Source organism: Kalmanozyma brasiliensis (genome assembly GCF_000497045.1).
Source record: "Kalmanozyma brasiliensis GHG001 unplaced genomic scaffold PSEUBRA_SCAF6, whole genome shotgun sequence".
Lineage (NCBI taxonomy): Eukaryota > Fungi > Basidiomycota > Ustilaginomycetes > Ustilaginales > Kalmanozyma > Kalmanozyma brasiliensis.
Window position 1 is genome coordinate 306,269 of NW_015961989.1, and position 13,354 is coordinate 319,622.

Consider the following 13,354-nt stretch of genomic DNA (forward strand, 5'->3'; position numbering starts at 1 on the left):
AAGACCAACACCTGCCACTGTACGCGACGCGTTGCCTTTTCGGCCATTCCAGATCGCTTTCCAGCCCTATTGCACTCACAAGGCTTGCAGGCCATCGCACACCGAGGCAGACATGGTCAATGTTTCGCATGACAGGGATCAGGGAATTACAATACAGTGACATCGAAAGACAGTGCGACAACAGGTATAAAGAGACTAGAGCTGAGGGTGCTTGGGCGAGAAGGACAAGGAAAGCAATCACATGGCGACGCCGAACCACTCGGAATCCTCCTGCGGTTCGTAAGCGTGCTGGTGATGTTGGTATCGAGCAGGGACGACGTGCGTTTGTTCGACGACGTGCTGACCGTAGCTGCCAGGTGTAATGGCAGCTTTCCGAGGACGAGACTGAGGCGAGGGCGACTCGATAAAGTTGAGTCCCAATCCGAAGCCACCGTCGATCTTGGGTACTCCCGAAGCGGACACCTTGCGTCCCGCGTTGGACTCGATGGGCGTGGATCGAGTGCGAGGAGGCGTTTGTGGCGATCGGCCAGCGATCGACACGGGTAAAGGCGACATCGCAGCAGATGCAGCAATGTCGTTGGTGTTCACTCCGAAGCGCGCAAGTCCGCTGGCGCTTGCGTCGGCGGCGGGTGCAGGCATGGGTCTGGAAGCCGCGGCAGCACGGGCTGAGGATTTGGGAGGCTTGGCAGGTGTGACCTTCTGAACGGTGCCTGTGCTGGCTGTGCCCAAAGCTGCGGTTGGCTGGCGAGCAGGCTTCTCTGCGAAGGCCTCAACACCTTTGAGGTGGGCGAGGCCGATCTGACTTAGACGACCCAGTCCAAGCTCTTGAGCAAGGTCGCTGAGATCCATGCTGAGTCCGAGCTGCCTGTTGGTGCTCGCCTTGGCCTGCTGTGCCTGGGTACGATGCGCATTGTTGGCGCCCATCTGTCGGCACGATTCAAGCGTGGGAGTCTCGCAGTCGCTCGAGTCTGCTGCAGATTGCGCGGCCTCGGTGTCGACCGTGAGGTTCTTGACCTGGAATGGGGTCTTGAGCTTGCGCAATGCGAGCGCTTCCGACGCGTCCATCCCTGCGCCCGACTTGATCGGCGACATGCCGCGCAACTCGGCTTCCGTCTCGAAGATGCTCGTGCCGGTGGTGGAAGCGAGCGAAGCGCTGCTGGACATCTGGCTGAGCGAGGACGCTGGCGAGTCGATGCTGGGCAAGTACCCCATCTTACGGTCCGGACTGTCCGAGATCTCGCTCGAGGCCGAGCTGTAGGTACCGCCGCTGACCAAGGACGAGATCGACATGCTGCGCGAGTACGCAAAGGCGCCGGAGGAGCTGCTGCGGGCGCTGCTGGTTCCCGAGAGCTCGCTCGAGACGCTTTCGGTGCGAGTCATGCCAACGTAGCTGAGCTCCGTAGCGACAGAGTCGGCTGTGATCTGCATGTCTTCCTTGCTCACTGCGTCTTCGGTGCGGAACAAGCCGAGAGCGGAGAAGGGTCCTTCATTTGCTTCGGGCGAGTAGATGGATGCAGGCGAGTAGACGCTAGCCGGGCTCATCGCCGAGGCCGGAGCAGTCTCGATCGACCGAGCAGGAGCCTCAACGGTTGCTGTGACAGCCTGAGCGCCCACAGTCTTGGGTGTAGGCGTCACAGCTCCCTGTCGAGAAGGAACGTCGCACTCGGTTGATTCAGCGTCGGGCTTGACAGGCGACGAGATGGTCACGTTGCTGACGTCCTCCGTCTCCACAGCAGCGACCACCGGAGTCGGAGCTGGTGCTGGTGCTTGCTCGGTAACAACTGTCTTGGTTGGCTGTTGGATCATGGCTTCCTCGCGTGGCTGGTGTTCCTCGCTTGATGCAAGATCGGGAGTAGGAGGCATGATGTTGACAATGGGAAGGGGAGTGCCGCTTCGGCCGCCCAACCGAGGACTCTTCGAGAGCAGCATCGGACTTCCAACGGCGACGGCCTTGGCGCGCTGACCCACAAAGTTAACGCGCCTGGCTTGATGTGTCTCGCCAGAAGCTTGACGCTGGGGACTTCGGCGAGACGGAGACTGGTTCTGCGCCACGATTGCAACAGGGGACCTGTTCGGGGAGGCTGCGCGAGGAGACGTCTGTCTGAACGTTGGTGTGGCAGATCTGGCGGTCTCGGTATCAGCAAAGAAGCGAGACTGAGGGCTGTTGGCGCCGCCAGGTGCGGCCGGGGCATGCCGAACAAAGGCTGGGAAGACCGAATCGGAATGGCTGTTGGACCTGGGCGAGTTGGTGAAGTCCTGCATCTTGAGCGCAGGCAACGTTCGACCGTCTGCGCTGCGGCTTCTTCTACGAGCCGATCGTACCTCCATGTCTGTCCTGCGAGCTCGCATTTCGGGCTCTTCACGGCCGTGGTTCTGATCAAGCATGCCGTCGACGACTCTCTGTGTCATAGATTTCCTCTTCTCGAGAGCAGCAGCAGCGGCCTTGGGATCGGCGTGACGCCTGGGCGAGGCGGCCGGTCGGGTCACCGTAGACTTGATCGGAGCCGACCTGACGTCCTCGGCGAATCGAAGGGCGGGCACACTGCGGGCGGGGCTGGGCACCTTGCGAACCTCAGTAGGTCGAACAGGACTGACACCAGGACTGGGCACTCCGCGACTTGTGCTGGACACGACACGACTGGTGGGCCGGATACTGAATCCAGACGAGGGCGCCTGACTCTCACGGCCTGCCGCATTGCTGCGCTTGGCATCCCAAGCAAATTCGAGCGGAATCATCGGAGAAGACGTGCTGAAGCTGGGCAGAGGAGGCAGTGCAGGAGCAGCGTCGAAAGGGTCGGTCCTGGTCGTCGCGGCCGATGACTTGGTTCGTGGCTTCCTCTCGGGGCTAGCAAAGGTGATGGACCTGGATTGTGGGGCGCCTGCAGCGCTGTGAGCCTCACGAATCTGGCGCAGCGCCGGCATGCTCTGTTTGCTGCTCAGTGGCGAGGCGCGAACGCGGCTGCTGGCGTCGTGAGCGACTCGCGCCGGTCGGCGTTCTGGACTTGCGGGAAGCGAAGAGGGGGAACTGTGAACGCTGCTGGAGGCGTCCGAGGCCTTTCGTTGCGGCGATGAGGAGAACTGGTAGCCCGACTGCTCGAAGGTCAAGGTGGTAGGGGGCGCACTCTGAGAGATGTCGTCAAAGAAGTCGGGAGTCGACCTGGATGCCATTCCTCCGAGATGGGGAGCCCTGTCCTTCTTCTTGCGCGCAAAGAAGCGGGTGAAGGAGGACGCGTTGGATGTAGACGCAGCGCTGGCGCCTGCGCCCGCGTTGCGGTTCGCCTTGGTCTTGGCCGAAAGAGGGGAAATAAGAAGATCCTCGGTGGGAGTGGTTGCTCTGCCGGTAGCGACACTTTTGCGGGAGAGGAAGCGCCTTCGCGATGTGGCTTCGGGCACGTCACGATCGTCCTCAAAAACGGATGACGAAGCCGACTGCTGTCGTGTCATCTCGGTGGTGCTGAACGAGCCGTACGGGTGGTTGTCCGCAGAAGCGGAGAAGGCTTCGAGCTCGGGAGTTGGGCTGGCAGTCCATTGTTGGTTGCGAATGGTGTTCTCGCTGCGATGCAACGCGTGCTGGGAAGGCTGGTCGAACGAGGATCGTGTTTCGGGCGAGCGGCTGGCGTACCAATCGTCGCCGGTGTCGATGCCCATGGCGTGTCTCGGATCAAAGATGGCGAGGCTTGCCTTGGAGACAAAGTTGATCTTGCCCTTCTTAGACTTGGAGGCGGCGGCAGGGCTTGCAGAAGGCTTGACGGGTGCTGGCGAAGGCGCTGCCGAGCGCTCTTCGACGTATTGAGACATGTAGACCAGCATGATCGGATGGCAGAAACGCCCGTTTACGAGCTTGTGAGTCGATGAGAAAAGCAGGAGCGAGGGTGGAAATGTGAGGCTTGCTGCTGTGGTAAGAGACGGTAACACTGGCGACCTGACGAATCGTGGGAAGGGGACGGAAGAGAAGCGGATCGATACGGAAAGATTTAGACGAAGCAAGGTAGGAGTAGTCTCGAAGGAGCGTGACGGGGGGGATGGAGAGCCGGGTATGTGGGATAGAAGGTGATGGTGAGGAAGGAGGTCGCTCTAGCAGCTGAAGCTGGTCTCGTCTGACCGGCCGATGATGGAATGAGGAACGGGGACAGCGACGGATGCAGGTCGATCCAAGCGGTACTCTAAGCGACTCGGTACAGAGATGGACACGCCACTGCAGACGACGACACGATTGAGAGTGGCTGCCAAGGCTGCGGCTCGCGTTGAGCTGGTCGTGCCTTGGTGGGTGCTGCGTGTCGCATCCATTCTAGCGGAACAACTGCAGAGCAGCAAGCGAGGTTCGCAGTAGAAGCAGAGGGCCGCATTGGAATCTTCACCATGCAATGATTCGCGACAAGCAGACGGAGCGGCATCGCCGAACAAGCGTCTCAGCATACTCCGAAGGACCACCTCTTCGAGGGAACGATGACTGCAGGAGGTCGAAATGCATAATGAGAGACGGATGCTCCGTTTCGGCATCCGCCCGATGCAATGCCAGCAGCGGCAGAGTGGCCAGTGAATCTAGCAAACGGATTGACCGAGCGGCACTTCAGATGACCACTTTACCCACGTCGGACATGCCGAAACAGTCGCTGCTTCAGACTCGCAGCGCTTGGCGTAGTTGTCCTGCCTCCCCTCAGCTTTCTGACGCACATCCCTCTACCTTCCTTATGTCCCTGCTTGCTTCAGCGACAACGCTCCACGATAGTGCCTCAACATGCTGTCCTACCAGCCTCGTTCGAGCGTCAAGTAAAGACGATCGAGGACAGAGGATAGCGACTTTGGCAGTGGATTGGACTCCTTTTCCACAGGCTCGGACATGTGAGAAGATTTGATGCAAGTCCGATGTCACTTGCATGAAGGCACAAGAGCAGTGTCCCACCAAGCGCTCTCTGACGCCACCTTTGGAAAATTTCATTTCATTTTTCGGGCAATGAGCGCGTCGCGTAGGGACAGCTGTCTCACAGCAAGAGTGTTGGTCTCCTCCGTGCTGGCGGGTGGAATGCCTCGCTTGCAACGCTGACAACTCGCGTTGCGACTCTTTTGGCTTCAGGATGAGGCGGCAGCTCGGTAAGCTAGCGAGCAAGGTGCAGAAGGATGATCCCCCGGATCGCCATTCCTCATGCCTGAACGAGAGACCCGCCTTCCAACTGTCCAAGATGGTGGTGGAACGTCCACGCCTGTCATTTTGCATGCCAGGAGACGTGGACAAATCTTTGCTATCCTCACTGCCATTGCTGCAACTGCTTCTGCCCGCTCAGCGCAATCACGCTGCTTGAGCAGAGAACGACCTCTGGCATCGCGACTGTCATTCTCTGCGAGAGCGGACCGTCAGAAGATGTGTGATGAGTGTTTGAATACTGCGTGAGGACGATCAGCGAGGATCCTTGATGCAAGACTTTCTCGCACATCCTTAGTCAGCTTGCAAGCAACGCCCTCTGAATGAAGCCTGGAATGATGAGAGACGAGCAATGTTCCGCTTCTCTCGACCCTCGTCACCGTCCAGCCGATCGAGATCCATCGGACGGATCGGCCTGCCGGCCTGCTCTCATCGGCGGTTCAGCCCATCACGCCCACGGCCCACCAAGCTGGCACAGTCACGAGTCACGTCAAAGCGCACATCTCAGAGCCTTGCATCGGATTTAGCCTTCCGGGCCTGTGCTCTCTCGCGGCGTGAATTTGAGTGGATAGCCGAGCGCGCTTCTCACGCCTCGTGTCGGATGTGGAGCCTTCGTTGTGACTGCCGCCTCAACGTGAGAAAAAAGCAGAGCGTCCTTCCGCCAAGCCGATTTCCGAAGGCGATCCGATGGCTTGGCCAACTTGTTCTAGCGCCATCGGAAGGTCCCGTCTATCTCTCCTCCCATCTCGTTCACTCCGGACCATCGTCATCCTGACAGGCCACACTGTCATTGTGACACAGCAAGCTGGACGGTTCTGTGAGCGGTGGAGCAGACCCGGGCAGTCGCACCTTCTCATTGTCGCATCTCGGCTTCTCCTGACCCGATTTCAGGGTCCAAGCGGCTTGGTCAAGTGCATTCTTCCGTACTTGTCTATTGCCTCGTGTCTCGTCTGCGTCCTCACCACATCCCAGGCATCGCCACTCGGAACCGTTGCGATGCCGTCCGACGTTCACTCGTCACACAAGCGACCGACGCCCTTGGTGGTGCTGTCCGGAGGCCTCGTCTCACACATCCACACCGCGCTCGGCTTCCTCGCTTTCTTCGGTGCACTCTTCACCGCGCTGTCATTACATTATCAAAAGGTGGTCAAGAATCATGTCGCGCAGTATCCTCAAGAATGGTGGCCTTCCGTATCCGCCACCATTGGCGACTGGTACCCAGAGCGCAACATCTTTCAGGTCGGAATTGCTCTCATGGCCGGCCCACGTTTTCTGCTTGTCTTCCTCTCGGCACTCCTCGTCTCGCTCTCGACGCCGGCACGATCTCCAAAAGCATCCATATTGCTCGTCGTTGGTGTATGCAGGACCCTGGCTTGTGGCGGATGGGTCTACGTCACCAGCACCGATGATCATTTTGTCCATGACATTGCCATGTTCGCCTATCTCGCGCTGACACCGCCCTGGATGTTCATCACCAGCGGAAGTCTTGCCCAACCAAGCATCTTGAGCCGTTCAGCAGGCTCGGACGATCAGCTTGCTTCCAAGGCGCGACGTACCCGTAGGATAGCCTGCTTCTCCTTCTTCGCTTGCACTCCCTTCATGGGCTTCTTTTTTTACCGCCACAACGTCCTCCGTATCCCAGGAGCATATTCGCATTACGCTTACTTTGAGTGGGGCCTCATCATCTTTGTGGGTATTTGCTTGTTGGAAGATATGGTCGTGCAAAGCTTCGCTGACCCCTCTGGATGTCTTTCCTCCCTGATTGTCTCTCGCAGGACCTCTTGTTCGATGCGGCAAGCGTCTACGACCTTTCTCGCTTCGAGATCCACATCGTCGAAGCACCGCAGCCAGAAGCGGGCTTGGACCCTGCAGCAGGCCAAAGCAATACATATGGTCCAGAAGGGAGACGGCTTGTCGATGGCGCTTGGGTGCGCGGGGGCAGGGCGCAAGCCATCACGTCCGGAGCTTGGTCGGCTTCCCCCACCGACTCCCAGCCAGAAGGGTACGATCTCTTGCCCCGCACCTAGAAGATTCAGATTCGCCTGATCAACGAGCACCACAGCGAGCAACTCTGAAACATGTACTGACAGATGCAATCACGATGCGATCCGTTTTCTGCCATCACATCTTGCTACTCGGACGCACTTCTTTGGGCTGTCTCTACTGCTTTGTTGCGAAACACCCTTTACAGCCAGCCCACGATCTCACAAAAGCAGGACGAGCGCGACGATGAAGCCGTCGATGCTGCTCTCAACGCGGTGCCGCAAGACCTGACCAGCCCCACCAGTCTTGGAGCCGTCGTCTCCCTCCTTGCGGACAGCTACCTTGGTACGTGCACATTGAAGTCGCGTCGATTCAACCCTTCTACTGTAGCTGACGTCAACCATCCGTATACTTGCACCGGGGTATCGATTTATATGGACAGCCTTCTGCTTCTGGACAGCCCTCACCGCTTTGCATCCGATGATCTTCTACTGTGAGTGTCGTCGCTGGTACGCGGAAGCGAAAGCAGCAAGTCGGAATCCTGATCTAAAGCCTCTGCTCCCCTTGCGTTCTTGCTTCACCAGTCAGCGTCTACAACCTGGCTGTTGGCGGCCACGAAGCTTTGCTCGTCTCGCAGGTCATCGGTCTCGGGGTCACTCTAGCGGTGCCAGCACTACGATCTCGTGTCCGTCGGCTTTCAACGAGCGGCGCGACCACCGTCGGACCCGTCTCGTCCCAAGCCAAGGCGCTTGGCTGGTTCTTGTCGCTCGTTGGTCAGGCTAGCTGGTACATCGCCGATCCGCTCACCCGGCTCGTTGCCGTCGCGTTCTCCAATGCGCTGCTTGCTGTCCTTCTCGCCCTCGAGTGGGGCGCTGCCTGGGAATCGGATCAGCTGCCGGTCAAGGTCGGAGTCTGGCTCATCGGTTTGCTCGCGTCTATTTTGGCCAAGTACGCCAACCACAGCAACAACCCTGCTTGGCCCTTCATGGACTCGACCAATGGAGGTCACAACGTCGTGCTCCTTGCGCTGGCTCTCCTAGCGGTCGCAGAGATGGCGCTCCGTCCCAAGTTCGACTATCTACCTGCCGTTCAGCGGCGTCGCGCAGTGCAAGCTGTCACATCAATTCAAGATGGCGACCTGCAAGCAAGCGAAACGGCGTCTGGAAGCTTTGCGGCTGCCGCTCTGGGCACTGGCGCCTTGATCTATGCTCTCGACACTTTCTTGACGGACACCGGCACCATGATCGCGTGGGGGTGGACTGGCTATCCCATCAAAGGTCCGATGGCCATCCCACACGGCTGCATCATCCTCATCACAATGGCCTTTGCGTCGCTCGCTGCGACACGCTGGACAGGCTTCGGATACAGCATCAATCTGTTCATCGTGCAGTGCGGCTCGGCAGCATTGCTCTTCTTCACCACAGACTGGATCAGCTTCGCTGGCGCTATAGGCATGGCCCTCAGCCTGCCGCCGCTGGTCCTGCCGATGATCTCGGCTGCTATGCGGCATGATCCGATCAAGGTGATGCTTTTTGCATGGCTCATCGCCAACGTGCTGACGTTCCTCGGTGTCTTGACGGTCGCGTACGCTTTCGTGCCCGGCGGCAAAGTCATGCGAGAAAGGACAGGGTTCATGCTAGGGCTGCAATTGGCGCTACTAGGCTTGGGTCTGATCAACGCCCGCCGAGTCGACAGGCAGCGACTCAGCTCTCAGCGCTCTGGAAAGGTGGCTACATCGTCAGCACAAATCAGCAGCAAAGCGACGAAGGCATCCACATCTGGCGGGGAGGCACGGTCTGGGTCCACCTATTACATTTGCCTGATCATGGCCTTGATCGGCCTCGTTGGAAACATTGTTCCGCTCTACCGCATTGTGCCGCCATCCTCCATCGTTCCTCACCACCCAGAGGATCGGCTGGTGACGGCAGGCATGTGGACGGTGCATTTTGCGCTCGACCAGCACATGCGCGACAGCTCGCGACGCATGGCGTCCATCATGAAGACGCTCGATATGGATCTCTTTGGCCTGGTCGAGTCAGATTTGCAACGTCCTGTCTTTGGTAACCGCGACCTGACTCAATACTTGGCGGAAGAGCTCAAGATGTACACCGACATTGGCCCGGCTCCCAGCAAGAACACATGGGGAGCCGCGCTCTTCTCGAAATTCCCGATCATCAACTCGACACATCACCTGCTGCCCTCGCCCAATGGCGAGCTTGCTCCGGCCATTCACGCAGTCATCGATCTCTACGGCACTCCGACGCACGTCGTCGTGTCGCACAATGGACAGGAAGAGGACCCGCTCGACCGCGAGCTGCAAACCACCGAGATCGCCCGCATCTTCCGCCACAGCTGGCCGCATCCCGCCATTTTTCTGGGATACGTGGTGACAAAACCACATGCAGAGCGACCCGCGCCCTACAAGATCCTCTTCGAGGACGGCAAGATCCAGGATGTCGAGCCGACTGACTTTGGCAGGTGGTGCGAGTATCTGGGCTTCCGAGGGCTCGAGAGGATCTCGTACGTGCGAGTGTCGAGGTATACTGTGACGGACACCGAGCTTCAGACGATGAAGCTGGTCGTGCCGAAAGAGCCGATCAATCCGGATGAGAACGAGCTCACTCGGTTTGTGATGTAAGTATCGAGGCAGGTCGTCCACAGCGATTCTTGACAGCTGACCTTTGCCAATCTCTACACCTGATCGATGAAACAGCATGGAGACGTATCCAGAGTCGATGCGGTATCCATTGTCGCTTATCGACACCAAGTCGATGGTGTACGACAAGTAAGTGCCGAAACAAAGCACCTGCCACGACCTCCTCTGTTTCATCCGCTGATGGTCTGTCCTATCTACTGACTCGTGGAATCGTTGCCGACACAGACACCTCTACTCGCCATATCCCTGGCCAATCTACTATGGGCGTCCTGTGCCTGACTTCTAAAGCCGAGACCGCAATCTAACCGGATTCTGCTCAGTGAGCATATGTGAAGCCATGTACATGACGATCAGCCGTGTCCGTCATGCGTTTGAGACGAGAGACATAAGAGATACGCAAGGACAGCGCCCAAAAGACCGTGATCACCATCGGGATCCTGAAGAAGATGGGCAGCAGCTTTCGAGGTGGAGTATTACGTAAGCCAAATTTGAGCCGGAGCGGAATTTTTTGCAGGAAGATGCACGAAGAAAGCTCAAATTTCTCAAGGGTCCTGTCTCGTTCTCCTTCCTGCTCTTCGACAATCTCTTCGCCATCACCGCCTGCACGGACAGGTATACCGACAGACGAGATGCCGCCCAAGGTCCGACAGCGAGGCAAAAAGCCATCAAAGGTCAGAAAGCTCCAGCAAGAGCAGGAAGAGGAACACAAGGAGAGCGTACAGCCCGTGGCCTCCTCCTCATCATCCAGCACCAACCACATCCAGTTGCAAGCCGACTACATTCCTCTGAGTGGCGATGACGCGCCATCATCAACAGCGCCGCATCAAGAGAATGGAGACGATGGGCAGCCGAACTGGGTCAAGCTAGGAGACAGACCGAGCAAGGCCGAGCACGAGGCACCGTTCGGCTACGTCGATGCCGAGCTCAAGGCGTATCTGCGAGCCGGCTGGGATCGTGTCATCGAGCTCGAGGCGCAAGGCTATGCGGCCAAGTCCACCTTGACAGCTCTCACTGCGGCGAGCTCCGCTGTTGCTCAGCCAAGCTCTCGCGCTGCGGACGAGGAAGACGACGAACTAGCGCTGCTCCTGCAAGCCACGCTCAAAGAGATGGACGGCAAAGAGCTTCTCCTCTCCACCGACCCGGACACCTCGCTCATCGTCGAAGCCATTCTCCATCGTCTCCCTGCCAAGCCGTTGCGCGTCTTCGTCGATCGTCTTGCAGGCAACTTTGCCGTCCTCGCCAAACACCGCTTTGCGAGCCACGTCGTGCAGGCCTGTCTCGCCACCCTCCAGCCCGCCGTCACGCTCGAACATGCAGCGCAGGAGCACTTTCAACAACACACTCACCGCGCAAATGGAAACGGAAAAGCAGCAGCCTCGTCGGCGTACGCGAGCGACACAGCAACTATCGTCAACGAGGACGGCATCCTGCGCAGCGCGACGCAGCTCATCCTGGATATCGCCGAGGAGCTCGCTTCGGACCAGCAGCTGCTCACGTCGCTGGTCACGGATGCATTTGGATCGCACGTGCTCCGCTCGCTGCTGTGCGTCTTGACAGGAAGGAGCATCCAGGCAGAGCCGAGCTCGGGAACAGCAGCAACGGCAGGAGGGTCAGATCTGAGATCTCGACGCAGTGCCAAGTTCCGCACTCGCAAGGCGCCCGCGCCTGGAAGCGCTGCAGCAGCAGGCTCATCGGATGACCTGCTGGTCGTCATTCCGGATCTGCTCTTCAGCCGAGCCACCACGCTCAGGAAGGAGATTCTCAACGATGCAGGCGTCGACGTGGTGCGCAGGTGGGCTACCGACGCGGTGGCTTCACCACTGCTGCAGTTGCTCATCGAGGTGGAAGCCGATTCGCTCAACTCCGAGGATGCATCGCAATGGAAAGGCTCCCTTGTCGACAGCTTCCTGAACGGCTTCGTATCCACTCCACCCACTGGCGAAGAAGCGCAAAAGGACGTCTACCTCGAGACCTCTCTTCGCGACAGCGTCGCATCGCACGCACTGCAACTCGCCCTCGAGCGCGCTCCGTCCTCGACCGCATCGCGCTTCTTCGACACCTACATCCGCAGCCGTATGGCGAAACTATGCGTCCACCCTGCCGCCAACCACATCGTCGCCACTCTCCTCCGTCGGCTCGACGGTGCAGAGCTGCAGACGGCGATCGCAGAGATGACCAAAGTTGCATCGGGCATGGTCAAGGAGCAGATGGTGGGGTGTTTGCAGGCTGCTGTGGACCGCGTGGTGCAGCTGTGCGCAGCGGAGAGCGAAGCGAAGGACCTCGTCCAGGCGGTCAGCGATGCGGTGCTTGCCGCGTTCAGGATCAAGTCCCAGTCGACAGAGGAAGAAGGGTTGAAGCTGCTTGTGCCCGCAGTGTTGGCGCTGAAGACGCGCAAAGCGTACCTGCACACGTTTGGTGCGCATCTCAAGAAGGAAGAGCGGGATGCGGATGGCAAGGGACGTAAGCGTGGTCGTGACGGAAAGGCGAAGGGTGGCAAGAAGAAGTCCAAGTCTGCCGCTGAGGGATCGGACCAGGAAGAAGAGGCACCGTGGAGCATGGATGCGAGCTACGAGCTGCCGACGGGAGAAGCGACGGTGCAAGGCAGTCTGTTGCTTCAGTCGCTGCTGCGTCTTCCTGGACCAGCTGCACCACCGCGCGCACCTGCCAAGCGCACCTTTGGCCGTCCTGTTCCGGCTTCCACCCCCACACCCGCACCAGAGAGTTGGGGCAGCGCTTTGGTCCTGGACAGCCTGCTAGCGCTCCCAACGCTCGTGCCGTTCGCGCGCAACCCCACCGCCGTGCACGTGCTCATCTCCTCCCTCGTCCCGCCTCCTTCCTCCACCACCTCCTCAGCTGTGGACTACGTCCAGTCCGCACGCCGTAGGAAGCTCTCCTCGTCCCTCACAGCGGCCCTGCCCTCCTACTGCGGCGACAAGTACGGTTCGCGTCTCGCTGACGCCCTCTGGTTCTCCGTCGATGGGTTCACCAAGGAGAAGATTGTCAAGACCGTCATTGAGCATGATGCAGAGGTGTTGAAGGGCCCTTATGCGGGGTACTTCACGAACAAGCTGCAGTTGCAGCTGTATAGGAAGGGAAAGGTGAGGGAGTGGAACGAGGCGGTCAAGGCGCAGAAGGCGCCCGAGGTGAAGAAGGAGGAGGCAAGTGGAGAGAGAATGCACAAGGCAGTGGTGGTCGAGACTAAGAGGGCGAAGGTCGGGAAGAAGGAGAGGGGCAGCAAGGTCGATGGCGAGCTGGATAGCATCTTGGGTCAGATTTGAGCTGCAATTCAACAGGAGCATACTTATGCTGAATTCGAGGCGCTGATGCTGACAGAAGTGAGTTGTTGACACAACCTCGAGCATACATGTGAGGACGAGACTGTAGCGAGTCAGAAGATGCCCCTCGCGGACCATCTTGACTACGAAGATGGTGTGCGGAGCATGATCAGACGGCTCGGATTTCGGACGGCTCCAAAAGTTGCTGGACCCTGAACAGCTTTCTTCCAACGTAATTCTTCCACTCCACCTCCTTCATCTGTCCTCACTTCGACGTCGATCCCCTCTACTTGCTCGCAG

At 58.9% G+C, this 13,354-nt stretch overlaps 3 protein-coding genes across 3 annotated transcripts; 2 read left to right on the plus strand and 1 right to left on the minus strand.

Annotated features, from left to right (window-relative positions):
* Window positions 1-237: 237 nt before the first annotated feature.
* Window positions 238-3,810, minus strand: PSEUBRA_005483 (uncharacterized protein; the record flags this gene model as incomplete). Its single annotated transcript, XM_059465542.1, has 1 exon — window positions 238-3,810. The coding sequence occupies one exon, from the start codon at window positions 3,808-3,810 to the stop codon at window positions 238-240; it is 3,573 nt and encodes a 1,190-aa protein (XP_059320381.1).
* A 2,326-nt stretch (window positions 3,811-6,136) lies between these two features.
* Window positions 6,137-10,065, plus strand: PSEUBRA_005484 (Frag1/DRAM/Sfk1; the record flags this gene model as incomplete). Its single annotated transcript, XM_059465544.1, has 7 exons — window positions 6,137-6,829; window positions 6,916-7,142; window positions 7,332-7,468; window positions 7,566-7,616; window positions 7,708-9,757; window positions 9,837-9,908; window positions 10,005-10,065. The coding sequence occupies 7 exons, from the start codon at window positions 6,137-6,139 to the stop codon at window positions 10,063-10,065; spliced, it is 3,291 nt and encodes a 1,096-aa protein (XP_059320382.1).
* Window positions 10,066-10,408: 343 nt separating this feature from the next.
* PSEUBRA_005485 (Armadillo-type fold) lies at window positions 10,409-13,057 on the plus strand (the record flags this gene model as incomplete). The annotated part of the gene is made up of 1 exon (XM_016438917.1): window positions 10,409-13,057. The coding sequence occupies one exon, from the start codon at window positions 10,409-10,411 to the stop codon at window positions 13,055-13,057; it is 2,649 nt and encodes an 882-aa protein (XP_016290208.1).
* Between the last annotated feature and the right edge of the window lie 297 nt (window positions 13,058-13,354).